General features: G+C 36.5%; 2 protein-coding genes and 1 pseudogene across 2 annotated transcripts; 1 reads left to right on the top strand and 2 right to left on the bottom strand.

Moving 5' to 3' along the window:
• The first annotated feature begins 498 nt into the window (after window positions 1-498).
• Window positions 499-3,667, top strand: LOC121997772. The gene is made up of 7 exons (XM_042552397.1): window positions 499-791; window positions 1,472-1,628; window positions 2,098-2,136; window positions 2,227-2,279; window positions 2,981-3,029; window positions 3,123-3,170; window positions 3,247-3,667. The coding sequence occupies exons 1-7, from the start codon at window positions 553-555 to the stop codon at window positions 3,340-3,342; spliced, it is 681 nt and encodes a 226-aa protein (XP_042408331.1). The 5' UTR covers window positions 499-552; the 3' UTR covers window positions 3,343-3,667.
• Window positions 3,668-4,162: 495 nt separating this feature from the next.
• Window positions 4,163-14,563, bottom strand: LOC122024122 (RGS domain-containing serine/threonine-protein kinase A-like). Its single transcript, XM_042582676.1, has 13 exons — window positions 13,949-14,563; window positions 12,832-13,240; window positions 12,015-12,666; window positions 10,585-10,625; window positions 9,752-9,820; window positions 8,559-8,659; window positions 6,425-6,503; window positions 5,767-5,865; window positions 5,629-5,697; window positions 5,494-5,543; window positions 5,310-5,391; window positions 4,891-4,985; window positions 4,163-4,820 (listed from the first exon to the last, which is right to left on the bottom strand). The coding sequence occupies exons 1-13, from the start codon at window positions 14,344-14,346 to the stop codon at window positions 4,661-4,663; spliced, it is 2,304 nt and encodes a 767-aa protein (XP_042438610.1). The 5' UTR covers window positions 14,347-14,563; the 3' UTR covers window positions 4,163-4,660.
• A 197-nt stretch (window positions 14,564-14,760) lies between these two features.
• LOC122024132 lies at window positions 14,761-17,580 on the bottom strand (annotated as a pseudogene).
• Window positions 17,581-19,980: the final 2,400 nt, after the last annotated feature.

Genomic DNA, 19,980 nt, shown 5'->3' with positions numbered 1-19,980 from the left:
CAGCGTCTGTCTACTCGACTCTCGGACAAGATCAATATTGAATTTGTAGATTTTACACTCTACTTATGAAAAATATAGACAAATATATTAAATTTATTTATTAGAATAAAATTATCAATTTTAATAATAATATTATAATTTTCTCTAAATATATAATTTAGTTTTTAATAAATATTTAAATTTATTATTTATATTTATTAAGCTTGTTTAGGTTCGATAAAAGCTCGAATAAGCTCGTGAGCCATGAATACATTCGTTAAATAAAGCTCAAGCTCGGCACAATTATAAACGAGCCAAGTTCAAACTTTCAAAAGTTTGGCTTGGCTCGGCTCGATTATACCTTTACCAAAAGTAATATAAATAAAATTAAAATTAAAATCCCCATTACCAAGAACACCAATTAGTATTTTAAAAAAATAAAAATAAAATTAAAATCCCCATTCCCAGGAACACCACTTAGTATTTTAAAAAAATAAAAATAAAATTAAAATTAAAGATAAACCACGCCGAAGGAGTGGAAGCCGACGCAGCGTCGTCTCCGTGGAGGGAGCCATGGCTGAGCTCGCTGCTCCAATGGCTTCCGCAGCTCGTGGCTACCTAGGGCTAAGCCCCGGTCTGGCGCACCATAGGAAAGGAGACGCCTTGGACGCCCTCTCTTCCTTCTGTGTCGGCAGACTCAGGCCTCGCCCGAATCCCCTCTCCCTCAGAATCCCTCCTTCGCGTCCTTTGAGGAGGAAGCCATTCCCCAAGTGCAGACCTTTCTTGCCTACCATGGAATGGCAGGACTGCGGGTATTTGGCCCTTTCCCCCTTCTCCGCGTTGTCTCTTATTGGTTGCTATAGCCTGCTAATTAGAAGTAGGCGTCGAGAATGGAGGTCGTCTTTATACCGAGCTTAATGGTGGACTATCTACGGCCTAGGGTTACACTGTGTTTCTCTTGAAACCCTACGATTTAGCTTGAACCACTCGATGTTTCCCTCCCTTCGTACTCTTTTCTGATGTTTATTTCTCGTTGAGAAATTTGACATCTTCATGGTCAGACATGAATTTTGTTTGAACTTGAAGCACGTCTGTAAACAACCACACTTTTCTTGGTTAGCAATAATGACAAAGAATTTACTCAGGTTTTGAGTCACACCTGTATACAATATTCATGAGTTTCTACAATTAACAGGACTTCACAAGCCTCCATATACTTTTCGGTATAATGCACTTTTGCATCACTTCAGATAGTTCCCATGATAACTTTTTAGTCATGGAGAATACGATCTTTAGACGAGTGCCCCCAAAATTTCTCATCTATAACTATCTGAACTTTTATCAGTTTTCAGTTACTTTCAGAATGGCTGTTGGCCTTTTGGAATTTTGATTTCCCGCTTCTGGTTGTTGTTTGATTATTGATGAACTTCAAATTTTTTAGCTCAGACATTGTGTGATTTTGTGAAGTAACTCAATGCTTGTATGGGTGCAGCTCTGAGATTGAAATTGCTGTCCCATGTTCAGTAGCTTATGACTGTTATTCTGACTGCGAGGCAATTCCAAAATGGATGCCCTTTATTTCTTCTGTGAAGGTGCTTGTTAATATCTTGCAGCACCACAGCTCAATGGGTTTAACTCATATTTATTTGGTCTAAGTTGCTTTGTCTATTGAGCAATGGGCTTTGTATAGAACTTGATTCTTGCAATTTGCATCTTTGACAAAGTAGTTTTATCATGCCGGACCAATCTTTCTTATCTCATTATAGATTAAGATTACTATGAACTTTGAGATTTCACATTGAAGTAAGGTAGAAGTTAGAGCATTTAGAAGATATTTGTTGGAAATATAGTAAAATGCATTTTTTTCATTTTCTTAGTATTGTTGCTTATATATAAGAAATCTACTTTAAGGAGAATGAAGCATCTTCGGAGTGGATACTCAGTTGCCCTGCTGATCTAGCATCTTTCTTTCTGGCACTGTTTAATTTTTGTTCCAATATGACTAGTATTTTATTACCAATATCTTGTATCGTAGTATAACTTTAGCCACAACTTCCTAACCTAATCACTTTATAAGCAATAAGCCTGATCTTATTTGGTCACTAAGTATAATGCTACCGTGATGTTGAATTTTCTTGGCTCGCTCGAAATTTGCATGTAAGCATCCAATCAACTTCATCATCTGAAACAACAAATGATAGTCTGTATTGGTTCAAAAATTCAATACATCCATTTCTTGTGTTGCAGCCTATTCCTAATCAGAAGATACACTGGCGATCTTTAGAAGGTCTTCCGAATAGGTAGGGCAATCATTCAGTTATATGATATGACATGGAGTACGTACTAATATTGCACTGTCTATCCAAATGTCAGAATTTCCTAATACTTAATGCAGTCATATGGTTTAACAATCTAGTTGGCTCTTCTTAGTATTCTGTACAATAGCAAGAAACTACTAGCAATATGAACATGCATTGTTGTTCAATTGCAGCATAACAGTCATGTAGTTGAACCTCAAATGGTTGGGCATTCACATGAGACCCTATGAAGCCACAAATCTACAACACTGTTTCATTTGATTAATTTTTCAAAATAATTTTGCCTTTTTCTGTATCTCAGTTTTATCTTGTGCCACATCGTCACATCCTTTCCAATTGTAATGGTCTTTGTGTACTCCATTGTGATGTGAGCATCATGTGATGAAACATTGTATTGCAAGAACTCCTCTTGTACGAGTAAATTTTGCTCATGATTCTATTCTAGACACAGCAGAAGAATCACACAACTATTTTTCTTATCTGCTCTATGGCCACTTCTGATCAATTTTAGCTATACATAACTATGATTCATGAGCATTATCTTCAATATTGAAGATTAAAGGGAAACTTTTGTTCATTTTGGTCTCTTGTTTAGTGGCTGTTTCACCTAGGAAGCTAGGTTGAGTAATCACTCCAACATTTTACTTATTAAAATGTTGATCTCCCACTTCTCAATCTTGCAGAGGTGCAGTCAGATTTTTCCCCAAAGGTCCATCCACCTGCAAACTACAAGTATACCCTATTTATTTATTATTAATATTTTTATTGTTTTCTTCTCTTTTCCTCCTACTATTTAGTTGTCACTTTGCTTCATTTCTAATTCAGTTGACAGTCTCATATGAGATTCCTGAAATTATGATTCCAGTTGCAGCGGTATGTATTGCAAACCTGGATAGCTGTAATGTGCTGTTAATCTCTCCCTGACAATCAAAACCTATTGAATGTCCAGGTGATTCAGCCATTCATGGAAGGATTGCTTGAACAAGGCTTACAAAGATTCGCCATAGTTGTCAAAGAGTATCAGAGAAAGATCTCACAGCGCTAACCTGCCGGCCATCTTTATGATGCTAGCAAGCCAGGATAGAGAAGAGGCTCAAATATTCACACCCGGTTAGTTAGCATTCCTTCAATATACACCTGGCCAATGCTTCTGTGATCCTGATCAAAGATCAAACCAAGAGATTTTGATGGTGAATATGACTTGACTTGCCGCATCCATTCAGAATTTAAGCTTTAATTTTTGTTTTTACAAAAAATGTGATTGCTTGGTAATTTTCTGGTCCTTATGCATGTATACATGTAAGAATCACTGCTTGATCAGTATTTTCAATTACCTTTTACTAAGAGTATATATATATATTTTTAAATGACAGTTTTTGCAGGAAATACAATGAACAAATTGACTAATAAACAGAAGTTTCCTTTATTACAAAAATAGAGATAGAGATATCTTAGAACTATTATACCTGAATGAATGAAAAAGGGAGATGGGAGAGAAAATGGCCCCTTTTTTATTCTCTCCCTAAATGTTGTAGGAAAATTAGAAAGGGTGGTTGAAGTGTAAACACAGTATAAATTAAGAGCATGCAAAAGTTTTCAACTTATGAACAACCCTAACTTTATCCAAGCAATCATTGCACGTCTCTCAAGCGAATAGCAAAAGTGAAGACACTCTAACCTCTTGAAGCAGTTTAAACCAGTAGGAACAAAAGATACAATAATAGAGTAGTCAACATTTAAGTAAACTAAAAATCCTCCATGCCCAAAAAGAAAGAAAAATATTTTGCGTTCAGCCTTCTACAAACCAACTTTCTTTCTTTCCTTCGAATCATTTTTCATGAAATGAGATGAGCATGTCTAAAAAATTAAGTAATAAAATTTCCATTTAAGCAAAAAGAAGATCAGATTGACATAAAATGGGTTGATCCACTGTTCATATCAGTAAACACAAACTTCATTCAAGTGAAAACCAAAAGATACCAAGTGCAAGGATTAACAACTGCAAAGAGATGCATTCGCAATTCTGTATGTACAACGAAACCAATGAACCCTTTTTCCGGTGAAAAGAACACAGCAGTTGCACGACCTGATGGAGCTTTGATTTCACATCGCATGCCCTAAGAACTCACATTTTCCCCCTGATCTTGTCACGGCCTCAGTCCCCATTGATGCAGATCTTCTTTCGTTTACGAGAACCTCAGACAGAAATCAGAAGCATTTCTGCAACGAGAGCAATTTGTAGCTAGCTACATTCTTTGATTGTATGAAGCTGTCACTAATTGCAAGGGCAAACAAACTGTGCTCCTAAGAGACAACTTGGATACTGGAATGAGGTTGGACAAAAAGTGCTTGATGGTCATCGATCAATCAGGCTCATTTCTCTCTTGAGAGCCTACTCTTGCGGCGAGTGGTGCATTTTCGCCAGCTGAAGCACGTTGCAAGTGAGACTGCATCGCATGTTGTTTTTGCATGTCTTTGAACCTTTCCACAAGTTCTTGGAAGGTTGGTCGTGATTTCGGTTCACTGTGCCGAGGAAAAAGGTCAACAAAAGAAGGGAAAAAAAGGGTTAATAGTTATCAGATGAAGAAATAACCTATGCCAACAACTTTTGATGATGGAAAGCCATTGTGGGTCCAGATCTCCTGGTAAATCCAACCTCTGATTCATAAATCCTACAGCTGCAATAACCTGGATAAAATGAACATTTTTAGAATTGTGGAAACAGGAACCCAATCCAAGTAAATTTAATAAGCGAGCGGAAACAGTGGCAGCGAAAACCAATCAAGTTCATTCTTCTTGCTTAATATCAGCCAGAAATGTATGTTTAGATGATAGCAACTGTTGTGACTTATCAGGTAGACTTAACAATTGGCAAACCAATATACTTGAAAATTTTCACCCTGCCAACTAAGATTTCTTTGCATGTTGTTCATAAATAACTTTTTATTACTTGTGTCGAGCATCACCAAATGGAAAACATTATTTTACATTCTTCAATGAAGTGGTAATTACCTGCACTGAATTGAGATTCTCCCAAGGGATTTTCTCGGTGACAAGTTCCCATAGTATCACCCCGAAGCTATAAACATCTGACCTATTACCGCACAAACCACAGGAAGGTGACACTTTTTATCCATTCATGCAACAATAAAATGCAAATGCAAATTATGTCCTAAACTGTCATAAACTAACATACTTTTCGTCTGAAGGTTCATTTCGAAGAACTTCTGGAGCCATCCATTGTGGCTGAAACGAGGAAGGCAAACATCTGAATCAGATTTCAGAAGCCATCAAAAACCAATAAGGTCATCAAAGGAGCATCTAAAATTACCGTTCCTTTCCCAGTTTTGGTTGTCAAATAAGTTTCATGCTTTAAACGTGAAAGACCAAAATCACCAACCTGTTTGATCAAAGCTCACAAAGGTTATTTCTCTATATAATTTTTTTCATATGCATACTTACTTCCCACCTTCACAGTCCAATTCTTGTCGACCAACAAATTTGATGACTTCAAATCGCGATGGATGATAGGAGGGTTGGAATGGTGAAGATAATTCATTCCCCTTGCCTACCAAAAGATAAAAAAATAAGAAAATTATTTTTTAAAAAAAAGACTGATCTGCATCAGAGGCACTTACAACATAAAAAAAATCTACAAAAATAGAAACAAAAAACATGTGATGGTATTTTTGAGTTATAAATTTAATTAATCTCTTTAACCCCTACAGCATCTTTCAAAGTGAAGTGGAATTTCCGTAATTAACTGTCTGTCTACTTCAGTATCCACCTGGAAGTCCAGAAATTCTTACAATTCAGTATCCTAGTTTTCTTTTCTCTTGTAGTATCTGAGATACCCAATTCAAATGTTGCCTTAAAAAGATCCTTTGCTAATTTTGATCTCACTCTAAACCATATGGATTCTTATGAACCATTGGTTACTGGATCAGGCATAATGCTTGTATAGTACATTTCTCTCCTAAATTCATTTTGTGGACAATCAACATCCTGTGTACAGTAAAAAAGCACCACGGTGCTGCATATTATACAATTTCATGAAATATTTAGACAGATTAAAAAAAGGAACATGAACTAAATATGCACATTTTAGTTGGAGGAACTATTCTTACAATATCTAGAGCCATGTGATTGCGTCGTCTCCAGTCCATCCTTGCATTGCTTCTTTGCAGCAGACGAAATAAACTCCCACTGCATTTCAGGTAGGACAAAAATGGATAAATAGTTATAAGTTCATCTGTTATGCCAATAGCTTTCTCCAAGCTAAAGAAAACAGATGTCTCAAAAGAAAATGGAAATGGATTATACATTTATACATAACAAATTTAAAATAGGAAAACTGCAAGGATGGCTCTTTATAATTTGAACCTCCAACATTTTTTTAAAAAAGTGGTTCATGCAGATTCATATGCAGCCACGTGTGTTCAAAGGTAAACTGCATTGTACACATGATATTCCCGGTTCGAAGTCAGTAGATAGATTAGACAATCCCCTCAGTGATTCACTGTCTGTATTTACCCTCCATAATAAACTCCAGCACCCAAATCAAACTAATTATATCATTTTTGGACAAATTTTATAGCCATAGGCACCTATACTCGACTAAAATTGGAAAAGGATGGCTCTTTATAATTTGAACTTCCAGCATTTTTTTAAAAAAGTGGTTCATGCAGATTCATATGCAGCCACGTGTGTTCAAAGGTAAACTGCATTGTACACATGATATTCCCTGTTCAAAGTCATTAGATTGCTTATACAATCCCCTCAGTGATTCACTTTCTGTATTTACCCTCCATAATAAACTCCAGCACCCAAATCAAACTAATTATATCATTTTTGGACAAATTTTATAGCCATAGGCACCTATACTCAACTTTATAGCAATTAAATTCATCATGCAGCAGATATAAATTATATTTTTAAGTGTTACTGTTAATTCTCAAAATTATCAATATTGATTCAACAGTATGTTTCGTGAATGTAGAAAAGGAAAATCTAAAGATGAAGACATATAAGATCCTGATAGACAACACTGAATAGTTGGGGATTGGGACATACAAAGTATTTTATTGACCATGTCTTATGCAAGCTTTCATATGTACAATTTTAAAATAGCAATGAAATTTTGCTTATTGTTCGAAAAGCAATTTAACCAGTTATTAAATAGCCTAGAGGTAGGGATGAGCAAATCGGATCCAACCAGGACGATGATCTAATCAGACCTGAAAGTCTATGATTCACCACATAGAGGTGAATTTTTAATAAAACACTAAGTAAGCAGCATAATGTTTTTTCAGAAGACCCTAAACAAATCTATCGCACCACCTCCCACCACTCTTCAACTTTCTCTCCTCACTGTTTCTCTAATCCTTTCTGGCTCTCCCTCCCTCCCTCTTTCTCTCTTCTTTTTCCCTCTACTCATATTCCTCTTCTTTCTTCATATTTCATCTCTCTCTCTCTCTCTCTCTCTCTCTTCTCTTTCCCAAACCCATACAAAGTGCAAACTCTCCTCTCCTGTCTGTTTCTCTTTGCCCTCTTAGTTCCTTCTTGTTCTCTCTTCTCCTGTCCCTCATTCTCCATATTGATTTCTTCCTCTGCTCTATCTTCCTTTTCCTCCTACCATCCTCCATGCCTTTTCCTATTCTCTTCCACCTCAATCTCCTTCTCCAGAGTCCACAATAACCAAAACCTCACTCCAAGCTTGTCTCCATGAATTGGTACCTGGTTCAGATTTTAAAACTTTGATCCAAATCCTGAAACTGAGTCATACAATAGCCAAAGCCAAAATCAATTTGGATTCTGCCTATAGCTAGAAATACAAAGTGATATTCAACACCACCTAATGCAATACCAAGAGAACTGCAGCATAATACAGTGAAACTTTACTTGATATCTATGCAAGCATATAATTATTTCAAATTTCAGGATAAGAAGAAAAAAAAAAGTCACGAATGCCAAAAGACACTTGTCCCATTGCCAGCCCTATGTTGTAGAATTGTTCTGTGCTGACCTGTATCAGTGTTGACACAGACTGGGACCACTAAGGGTCATCCCTAGTCAAGGAACCTGACTTCAATAGTGGTGTTTTAAATCTTGGAGACAGATATGGTGTTGTCGAGTGATTCTAGTCCTAGAAGATAGGCTGATTCTTGATAAGCAGTGCCTTCTTAACAACTAGCTTATGTTGAGAGAAATAAAAATCTATGAAAATTATGCCAATACTGATGTAGAAATATAAGAACCAACCGAGGAAGAAATTCTGTCACAATGCAAAGACGTTGAGAACAGGTTACTGCACCCATGAAAAGTAGTATATTTGGATGCCGCAGCCTCTTCATCAGTGACACCTTGCAAGGAAAACCAATGTTAAGGTTATAAGAATGTGTAATATTCAGTAACAAATTTAGTAAAAACTTTGCCAAACTATATGGATGGTGAAATCACAGATGATTTAGGTTTGTCACTAAAACCATCTAAGACATAATTCTACCATGTCTTGAAACATACAAAGATCCAATTGAAATTTAAGTGTATAAAACGAAAAAGACATCCCCCCCCCCCCCTAAAAAAAATAAAAATAAAATGTTAGCCAACTAAATTTTATTTGAATAATGACAAATGATTGCCATTTTAATATCTTCAGGCAACTTCAACAGCAGAGCTAGTCAATCTTCTCATTAGTATCAGACCTTTTGTTCAATTTTACACTTATGGAATGAAAATGCAGGATGAAAAATGAAAGGAAAAGAAAATGTAATTGCATATGCCAAGAGCGGGCAAATCAGCAAATTTTGACCCAATGTCTCTCCCAACTACGGCAATGGATGATGCATAAGACCTTCACTCCACTTGGTTTATCTCTCCTCGTCAAAAAACAATCAATTTTAAATAATCTCACAAAGAAACATCAAAAGCATATTGCAGTATATGCAACTGATGAGCAAGCAGACAAATGTTGACCCATAGCATCTTCATTTTACCTCAATGGATTGCACATGGTAAATTCACAGGGATAAAGAGTGTTTGTTAATGGCTCACTGTTTATCAACTCTTAGGCTTTGACAGTTGACCACCAATAAAGAACACGGCTATCTATTTTCAGTATAACTGCCAAGACATGCTGGTGCAGTTCATTTTAACACAAACTATGTAACTTTATAAAGAACTAAACATAACAAAGCTGGCTACTCATGACATACAAGAATCTGGTTTAGAAAAAACTCAACAGACAAAAGAATAGTAAGGAAAACAATTAAAATCATTATTTATATCATTCCACATATCAATTTTGATAATCATTCCGTAGATACTAAGAGCAAACAATAAACCGCCATTTTAACTTAACAGGAATATAGCTTGCTTCTCAGTATACCACATAAGAGCAAGTACCAGAATATTGTTTTACAAGATACATGCAAAGAGCTAATATTGATCATTACCTCTTGCCTAAAGGAAAGTATCACATCATCCGTGTATTCCTGCTTTGAAAATACTTTAACTGCCACATCCTGGAACCAACAAAACAATATTTAACTCGTCATCTAGTAAAGAGAAGATGAAAGCTCTATAGTAGGGGGGACAGTACAACAATTATCGTATCCCAGCCTGAATGAGAAATTCTCTCATAAACTTTTTAAATCTAAACTACTAGCCAAAATGCTTCAATTAAGTTGACAATAGTACTCATAGTTGTCTTATCCCTTGATTAGCCAAACACTTGCGTGGTGAGACTAAAATAAGGTGTGACATTGTCCCTCACTCAAGGCTTGACATCTTTGTCAAGACTCAAAGTTCTCATCCAATGACATGTACAGGCCAAAGGTGGCTCAACCTTTCTAGATATCCCTTTCCAATTGAATCACCCCACCAAACATAAGCATGCTGTCATAGTATTTGTCAAAATTGTCTCATTGATGTGATAAGTCTAAGCCACTAGCCCAAGTGAACGTCACAGACTCATTTTGGCCTTATAGCTATCCCAAATTAGCACACAACCTTGATGTGGGATTAAACTACAGTGTCCCAGTAATTTATAAAAAAAATGATTATCTGCGCATACAACAACATTTTGGTTCCCTCTAATAATCATATAATGTAGTTATGAAAATGTCGGCAATACTATGAGTGCAACATTCTTTTGCCTAACTTGAACAGAGTAGAAAATTAAACTTCACTATATCCAAATAGCTAACCCTTCCTAAAATTGGTGAAAAAAATAGCAAGTTGCATATTCATTTTTGGCATAGAGTAAACAAACACAAGAGAATCTTACCGAGCCATACCATAAAGCATGATATACAGTTCCACAAGAACCTGGAGGAGCAGAAAAAAAATTACTGTGAGAAACAGAATCTCATCATCAACTATGCTGATGAGAGAATTATCTTACAGATTAGATCATTCAGGCAAAATCCTGAGTTCAACAAAAGGTCATGATGATAAGGCTGGTGCTAAAAGAGTGGTTTGGGACAAAAAAAATAAAATAAAACAATAAAAATCAATGTTCATTTTTTTAAAAATTACTTATTAGGTATGGGCCATGATAAATTGGATAACTGTTCTTTAGCATAGGCATCCTGAAAAGTCAATTTGTAAGTCTACAACTACTGGTGACAGAAATGCAATTCCATGAAAAGTCAAATTTCTTCATTCTCAGTCATCACATGAATAAAAGAGTTTCTTCACATGAAGAAACACAAAATATATACCACCAAATACACTCCATGACAAGAATGCACTAGAGCCAAACTTTTGACAAATTAATCTCAGCATAGTTAGCTAAGGTAGTGTCTGAAAATGAACACAACTAGCTACATGATGTCATAGACCAAAAAAATAAATAATAAATAAATAAAAATGAAAGAAAGAAACTAAGACGTGACTGCCAAGTTTTCCTGATCAGATTGTTGTTCTCATTGTCCATTAAAAGTATTGCCTACATGAAGATTTCAAAAAGGAGAGTCGCTTAGAATGCTTTTAGAATGACCCAATTAAGAGCAATAGAGTTCGTCGACAGTTGTATAGTTGTCCAACAGAGATGATGATATTACATCTAACATAATAGTAGCAATACAATAGCTGATTGATGTTGTGAATTGTAAAAGCAGAATGCAAGCTTCTGGTTAGGTTTCACTTATTGTCTTGCATTAATTCTTCCATACTGTAGAAACAATAACAGGTCAAATACATAAAATTGAATCCATAAAATAGTAAGAATTAAGGTCTAAAATTTGATAATGATTAAAAAAACTATGATAAACATGCAAAATCCATATATATTGATGATTTAATAATATAATACCATGAAGAGAAAAACCTTAGTTTTAAAACTACCAAAAATCCGATTTTGCAATATTATCAAAACATAGGCATGAGAAGTAATTTGATAATCAGAATGCAAGGTTGACAGTAGTGTCTTAACAATCCACTGATTGGCACATCCAACAGAATTGCTAATGAATTTTTACCAATATGACAATCAGAAAATTTCCTGTAACTACCTCTAGAGATGTTAGCAAAACACATGCATGGAATCTTTAAGGCATTGTAAAAAGAAGAAAAGTTGTGGGCCAAGGTGATATGATAGCAATACTTACAAGTTGCAATATAAAAAGGAAGAAAATCAGTTTAGGTATTTTCTTATCAACATGTATATTTTGTTATATGATACAGTTTATCATATTAACATGAGAAGAGGACTACCTTGACCTATTTGTTCACCAATTGTAAGATCTTCCCATAAGATCTCATAATCTAAGCAGTCTGTATCTGTATCCACTTTGTGGAGGGCACTGCTGCTGGTGCTCCCACAGCTACTAATGCTACTTGTGCTATTGACATTAAGAGAAGACCAAGATCCTGAAGCTTCATTATTTCCTGTCCGATAGTTTTCAGTCATTTGACTTTCTAATTTCATACAAGACTCAGAAGCTTTAGAGTGATTGTATGCATTTTCTTGATTGCTATGCAACCATGGCCAGACAAAGCGGGTCTTTGAATTAGTAGCATCCTGCTCATTTCCCTTCCATGGCCATAATATACTCTTATTGGCAAATAATGCCTCTGTCTTGCTTATAATCTTGTAGATGCCAGCTTTTCCTTCATCTTCATCATTATTCACCTTGGATGATTTGCCAGGAGACTTTTCCTCTATGACAGCGGAAGTCTCTCCAAAGTCACATGGTAGTACCTCTCCTCTTGGAGTGCTAGCACCACTCGAAACACCATCTTCCTTATGGTCTGTTGACATTGTGTCACGATCAGAACACTGGCTATCCTTGGTTGCAATTTCACGTTCCATATTATTTTCGCCTTGCTTCATTCGAGAACGAACTTTATTTGTTACTTTAGAAGCCTGTCGTGGCATTCTAAAAATCAAGAAAGAATAAACTAGGAAATAAATTAATAACAGATGCCAAACTAAGTTATTCGAAGAACACTCCCAAGTTCTTCAGCAACCTACAAGTCCATAGCATTCTTTAGGTTGATCATTTATGGAGATCAGCAAGAGCTAACTTACCAGATTGGTAATTTTGGATGCAATTGCAACTTGGAGGGGTTGTTGAGGGTCCAAACCACCATTATGAATATCACTTTTTCTTGCAGTGCCACTGATAGAAGCTTTTGAATTGCTAAAGGTTGAAGGATATGTTGAATCCTGAAAAGATCGAGAATCACTTGAAACACAAATAACACCGACCAAGCTACCATCATCATCGTAAAAGGGGGTGTTTGTGGAAATAGTTAGAAATTGTTCTCCGAGTTTGTTCTTCACAGGGAACTTTCCTTTCCAGCTCTGCCCCATGTTTACACGCTGAACTATGTTCCTAGCAATGTTGAAATCATGAGCATCAACAAGTAGCTCAATAGCATTCTGACCAAGTGCTTCAGATGCAGTGTAGCCATAAAGTTCTTCTGCTGACCGGTTCCTACAAAATCAGACAATATTATCCGTGATACTCTTCATCAGCAAACTGGAAAAGGCTCCAAACTAAAACTGAGAAACCAAAAGCACTGCACTGTGTTGTATTGGTATAAATACAAGAATCAGGCAGAAGAATACTTTGGAATCAGATAAACTGTAAGACACTGGAAAACAAAGTTAAATGCTACCAGGAGCTCAATCACAAGGAAGCTTTGATAAAAAGAAACAAGGAATAATGGAATATGAATAAAGAAGATGGACTTGAATTAGCATTTCAGCATTTGAACCTTGTATTCGTGAGTTAACATCATAAGAAGAACAGATGTGGCACTGAATAATCAAGATAGTATATTCTTATCACCTTGTAGTCTTCGAACTTCTAGTTGAATAAACCATATACACATAAGTAGCAAAGCATGTTAGTACAGTGTTCCTCTTTTGCATAGTCCAATTGTCAAAATCGATAAAATATATACATATATATACAATGAGTAAAGGCAATGCATTACACACAGTCGATATAGCTATTATTCATCATGCAACTCCCTAAAATCTTAGGGATTCAGAAGCACTTAACCTCAGAAAATGATACAAGCGATGTCGGTTCAATATGAACACTCATGAGTGATGATTCAAGAAGAAACCAAAAAAAAAACGTTATTGGTAAGAGAAAAACGGAGCCAAGAAAGAGTAAAGGCAAAGGTCAACCGACCAATAGATTATCCGGCCCTGAAGATCGAAAATATGAACAGACTGCCCCATCGACTGCAAAATGTTTAAGTACTGCCTCTCCGACAGCCTGACCCCAGCCGGACCGCCACCGGTGGAACAGCTCGGCCCCCGACTCTCCCGCTGCAGCCTCGAGGAGTTCCCAAAGGAACTGGATCCCCTCGCCCAGCCCGCCGCGGAACCCTCGATGCCGATTCCGCTATTCCTCCTCCGCGGCGGCGGCACCGTCCGCTGCGGCGAGACCGAGTGGGACCGGCCGCGGTCCGATCGGCGCACGCCGCCTTCCGCGAGCGCCAACTTGGACATCTCCTGCTTCAGATGGGCGTGGCCGGCCTCCAGCTCCTGGATCTTCTTCAGCAGCTCCTCCGCGGGGATCTCCATTCCCCAAGGCAGCTCCTGGCGGCAGCGGCGGAAGTAAAGCGAGGGTCTTGACGAAATCTACGGGTGGCGAAGAGTGGGTTTCCGCTGAAAGACGTCTCCTTTCGGATCAAAGATGCCTCCTTTTCCAATCTTGTGATCTCAATTTCTCTCTCCGTGCGCTTGATGGCTGGTGCTGTTGCCTTGTGTGGGTTCTTTTCATTTCCTTTCCCTTTTTCGCCTTTTCCTTCCTTTCCTTTCTTTAATAAAAATTCTTCCCCATATCTTGTGACCTCCGTTGCAGACGACTTTGCCGTGCCCTCTTAAGCCACCAATTTTTCCTCGATGAATTTAAAAAGAAAAACAATTAAAAAATGAAAGAAAATTGCTATGGTCGGCATTTTTCTCTTCATTTCAAATTATCAACACATAGACTTATCTATTTAATTTACTTTTTAACTACTAAACATATATAAAACTATTATTTTAAAAATTTAAGACTCTTAGCTTTGTTATTGCAAAGAAAATTCAAAACAAAACCAAAAAAAAAAAACTGGAGATGGAATTCAGCTGGATCCATTAAGTAATTGATGTAACAGTTTAATAAACTAAAGAGATGATTTGTTCCTCTCCATGGTCAGCATTTCTAAGTTGACAAGTAAGAAGGAAACTTTGCGATAATACCTTCAATAGTTTTGGAATTGCTCTATATATATTCATTTATACAACCACTTCAGTGTTACATCCGTCTTGTTCTATGTTCTTATGTTTGACCCCAAAACAAATAGCAATCAATAAAAGGCTAATCCAACAGGGAAAACCATGTACTTCCAAATACATTGGGGAAACGAAACAAAGAGTTGTCAAACCCAACTGAGCTATATGCATCAGAGAATCAAACCTACTTGATGTACTGTGAGAGCCATTTGAAACCCATCTTCCGCACAATGCTCCACATGAAGACCTCAAGAGGGCGAATGTTGGAGTCACTAAGATTAACCTTTCCCTTGCCGGTTGTGAAGTTGTTCAGACCGAGATGGAAGAGCAGCTCTTCCTCTGATGCTGCATAGGGGATGTCAATTTTGTTTCCTAGAATGACAAATGGGACGTTTGCCAAACAATCATCGGATAGAAGTGCATCTAATTCTTTCTTCGACTCTGCAAACCTCTCTTTGTCATATGCATCCACTAGGTACACCACTGAATCCACCTGGTAGAAAAAAAATTCACAATAGTATAGGATATCAATACAAGAGATAGCAATCTTAGATAATCAAGTGAACAACTTTTTCACAACTTCCATCAGAAAAACATTATTCATTGATGCAAGTATTTCATAGCATTCCAAGAAAAAGACTGAAAGAGGGCTGTGAAAGCAATGATAATAAACGCATGATGAAAGTTCGAATAGACTTAGATGTGCATGCGGTCACAATGGCATTATCTTGTCCGATCAATTCATCCTGCTTGATTGGAAGGAAATCAGGAGGGAGGGTGGAAGTTAGGAAGAAGTGTCATTTCTGTGCTATGTTTCCTTCCAATTCTTTAGATCTAAATTTGGTGGTACAAAAGAGAAAATTGTGATGGATTAAGCCTGACAGATCAGCATCAACTAACCAGCCAAACGGTTCAGGACTTCCTCATGTGAGTTCATTCCAACTAAACAAAAAGAGAACTTATTCAGTAATTTATAGTAGAAAAGAAGTTGGATACAAAAATGTCAGATAAATGTAACGAAAACTAACAGTCACCGGCAGTATCCAAAGAAGATATGTATAGTTATCTATACAAACACTTGTAAAATATTAGAAAGTTCAACCAAGTTTGGGTAACAGAAAAATGCCATGTGATAAACGGTGATAGTCATTTTTCCCAAGTCCAATGCAAGTTTCAGATGTTTGCCTATATCAAACTATAAGAACAATAGAGTAACACTTGGGTATGCTGTTTGACACTGGGTAGATTCATTCCAATTGTTTACACTAGACAAAAAACAATTTATGCTTCTTAGTTTCAAAAATGTTCAATTATAAGACATAGTGACAGAAATAAAAGTATCTCCTGAGAACATTAACCAATCTCCACCATTAAATTTCTTTTATCAAAAATTATATCACCTCTGGCAACTTTGATTCTAACACAACTTTGGCTTCAGTTAATTCGACATCTAAATTGAGAAACACATTGGATTAAAGCATTGTTTAAAGATACATGAATGACAGATGAAGCTGCATTTGCCCTCAAATCCAACAGTCCATGAGTTGAGTGAGCAATTCAAGAGAATGATCATACAGAAATTATAGATATGCATCAAATTAATCTTATTATTGGAGGCAGAAGCTGTGGTCTGATTATGCATAAACAAAAAACACAATGGAAGGAATGCGGACGTGATGAAATTATTTGTTGACTGGAGGGATAAAAAAAATGATCAAAACAGTTACAATCAAATATGTGGACCATGCTCAAAATAAAGTCACCATTAAACTATAAACAGAAGATAATGCTCTTGGAAAACAAACTTTGGGCAATTCTTCAGACAAGTACGGTTGATGCAGATAGGAACCACACCCCATGCATGTGAGAAACAGTTGCAAGGAAAATGAAACATAGATTTATTAAAAAAAAAAGAAAAATTTCTGAAAAGTAACCTTAGCATAGTAATCCTTCCAGACACGACGAGCAATCTGATGGCCTCCCAAATCAAAGCCTTGAACTTGATCTTTCCAATGCTCAGCTCCTCCGACGTTGGGTGCTGCGTCGGTTGATGCTGAGCCAGTCTCTGCATTCAGGGAGACATAAAACAAAACAAAAAAACAACTTCCAACAAAATACGGAAACACCAAGCAGATCAATGTAAGAAGACTAGAACAGGAATTAACCAGAAACTTAAGGGGGAGAGAAGGTACGAATGTTGATCTAAGATCAACCTCGTCCTTAAGCATATGAAGCAGCGTGGTCTTTCCGGCATTGTCGAGCCCCAGGAACAAGATCCTAGCCTCCTCCTGCCATAGGCCAGGACCCGGTAGAACCAATCCACCAGGAACATCGCGGCCAGTGGAATTCGAGGAATCAGCGAGTAGATTTGTAGAATGGACCCCGCGATCTCGCCAGACTCCTGCCAAAGGACGAGTCCGGCGATAGTAATCGCCTGATCTGATTCTGAGTCTGATTAAAAATGCGAACGAGATCAAAAAGCCTCGACTGGGAGCGGGCAAAAGAGGCGACGAGAACAGAGAAACGCGATCGAATCGGGGACGACGGAGGGAGAGGCAGAGCGCACGTTCTTGTACGGCTTATACGGAATTCGTGTTTTTTTCTTCCGCATAATTTGAGGATTTATTTTAAAATCATTTTATAAATTCTGACCGTTACTAGTTCATGGTTCGCTAATGTTTGGATGCTTAAGAGGTAGGTAAGCTCATGTAAGTTTGATTTTGTTTTTTTTTACAGGTTATATCCTGGCGGTAAATCACCCGTGATATTAGACTATTGGTCAGGTTCATTTTTGAATTTATCTAATGACCCATAAAAAATTTCGTAGGAAGGACTCCACACTACTAACACCTTTGATTTTATTTAGTATCCATCTCCTTGAGGTAATAATTTAAGGATCCACCTTCTCACTCACAGATATACTATGAAATCCTCATTCTAGGAGGTGGAGAAGCCTCGTATAAACTCCAACACAAGAATACATAAGAAATACAACAAAAGATACAATAAGACAAGGAAAGTAATACGACAATGAGGAACCTTGAGCTTGATCATTTGTTGCTTGGAAATGCATCTTGTAGACTTAGAAATGCTTGAGCTTGTATTTCTTCTACATCATCTACTGAAACAATAGAGTAGATCGAAGATGTATCAGAGACATCTGATTATACTTCTACTAAGTCAAGATTGGTACATGTAACTAATTTTGCTTCTCTTGTATATAGATTTTTTTTTTTTATTTGGGCAAGCAGAAGACAAATGTCCAGGTTCATTATAAGCAAAATGAGTAATAGTATTGGCATAAGTTTTCTTTGGCCTAAATTTTCTTACATATTTATCCTTATTTTAGGTATGATTTCTTTTCTCTACTTTTTCTAACATAGTATATTTGTCTAGATCTAACTATTTTAGATTTTACTACTGATAGTCTTGGTACTCTTGAGGAAATGTTTCTATGGTTTGTTCATGTTTTGGGTTGAGAGAGACCATATTGTTGAGGAGTATAAATCTGGCTATATAATTCATATTGTTGATTTTTGAGTTATTTTTGTATGTGAATATAGGTACATTTTTCTTTAAGTATTAAGATAATATGTTGAATTTGTACTCCAATATTATCATATTATGGTGCTACTTTCATATTTGTCCAGACTTTATGTATTTCTTTTCCTAAGTCTCCTGGAAGTTTGCTAAAAGTCATTCTCCTAATTCTAGGTTACAATAATTGCTTGAGATTGTTGTAAATGCTAAGAAATAATTACAGAAGTGTTTTATCCAGTTCCAACTAAAAAGTTTTAATTGTTCCAAATCTAGCGTAGCTTCTCTTTGTCTTATGTCTAATCTTGTGTTAGTATATCTAGCAGTAAATAGCTGATGAATTGTATAGCAAAAATTAAGTATGTTGTTTCCTTGCGAAGCAATTCTTGTTACTTCCTCAGGATAAGTAGTTTTATAAGCTTCTCATGTTGCTTTAGCAACGTCTCCTAAGTAACTTTCTCCTACTCTTATCATGACTTCACCATATATTTAGTTCATGTTTGGCTTGATAATCTCTTTTAACAAAGACTATCTATTGTTCTAAATAGGTATCTTATAGTTGTGGATCATCACATTCTCCTATATTTAATAAGACTGAATTTTTGCCAAAGTAGATCATTTCTAGTGGTCTTCTTTTACCTATTGTTCGCAACAAGGGATTGTTATCAGTATTAGGAGTAATATTTGTTCTTGGAGGATGACCTTCTCCATAATCCATAGTTTTCATAAAACTTTTAGGATATCTTACTTGTAAAGGTTGTGGTCTGAAATTACTAATGCTACTCGATTCAGCTGGATTCATTAAATTGATATTTAAGAAATAATCTTTCTTTTTAGTAATTATATTATGATCTTCATTAAAATATAATATCCAATCAAGTGTTAATTTATGGTGTAGGAAATCAAAAGTTTTAAATTCTGTTAAAGCTTCATTAGTAAGATAGATAGTTATTTCAACTGGGATGTAAACATATTCATTTAAGTCATCATAAAACAAATATTTTGCCTCATTATTCTGGTTTATATGGTCTAGTTGTGTGATGTATCCTATGTTCATTAAGTTCATGTTAGTCTGGTTATCCTCATGTGTAACGCCCCACCTCCTACTAACTAGGCTGTGAGGCTGAGCGTCACATTATACTGTGCTAACTGTGCTAACTATGCGGAAAACTGATCCAATTTAAATTTTGGTTGCTAACTGATAACTATTCTTGGTTCTACATGTGCTGAAGGGTATAGTCTAAAGGATACAAGGTGTATCCTACATTCCCTATGGACAAGAAGCTGATCTGCTAAGTTTCTTGGTCGAAACTGAACTTCCCAATCGATCCAGACTGAACTGGATCGATTGCTCTCTGTTGGATCGATCCATGGATCGATCCAAACTGCTACTGTGCTCGGGTG

The sequence above is a fragment of the Zingiber officinale genome, chromosome 1A (genome assembly GCF_018446385.1).
Source record: "Zingiber officinale cultivar Zhangliang chromosome 1A, Zo_v1.1, whole genome shotgun sequence".
NCBI classification, from domain to species: Eukaryota; Viridiplantae; Streptophyta; class Magnoliopsida; order Zingiberales; family Zingiberaceae; genus Zingiber; species Zingiber officinale.
The sequence above is the reverse complement of the archived record's forward strand: the minus strand, read 5'-3'. Positions and strand labels throughout refer to the sequence as shown.

Excerpts from the sequence above, each read along its gene's own strand:
- LOC121997772 (XM_042552397.1), top strand. The coding sequence starts at position 553 with ATGGCTGAGCTCGCTGCTCCAATGGCTTCCGCAGCTCGTGGCTACCTA. Across the intron at positions 792-1,471 it reads ATGGAATGGCAGGACTGCGG|CTCTGAGATTGAAATTGCTG; the intron begins GTATTTGGCCCT and ends GTATGGGTGCAG. Across the intron at positions 1,629-2,097 it reads GTTTAACTCATATTTATTTG|CGTGATGTTGAATTTTCTTG; the intron begins GTCTAAGTTGCT and ends GTATAATGCTAC.
- LOC122024122 (XM_042582676.1), bottom strand. The coding sequence starts at position 14,346 with ATGGAGATCCCCGCGGAGGAGCTGCTGAAGAAGATCCAGGAGCTGGAG. Across the intron at positions 8,660-9,751 it reads TACTTTCCTTTAGGCAAGAG|GTGTCACTGATGAAGAGGCT; the intron begins GTAATGATCAAT and ends TTTCCTTGCAAG. Across the intron at positions 5,544-5,628 it reads CCAAAACTGGGAAAGGAACG|CCACAATGGATGGCTCCAGA; the intron begins GTAATTTTAGAT and ends TCCTCGTTTCAG.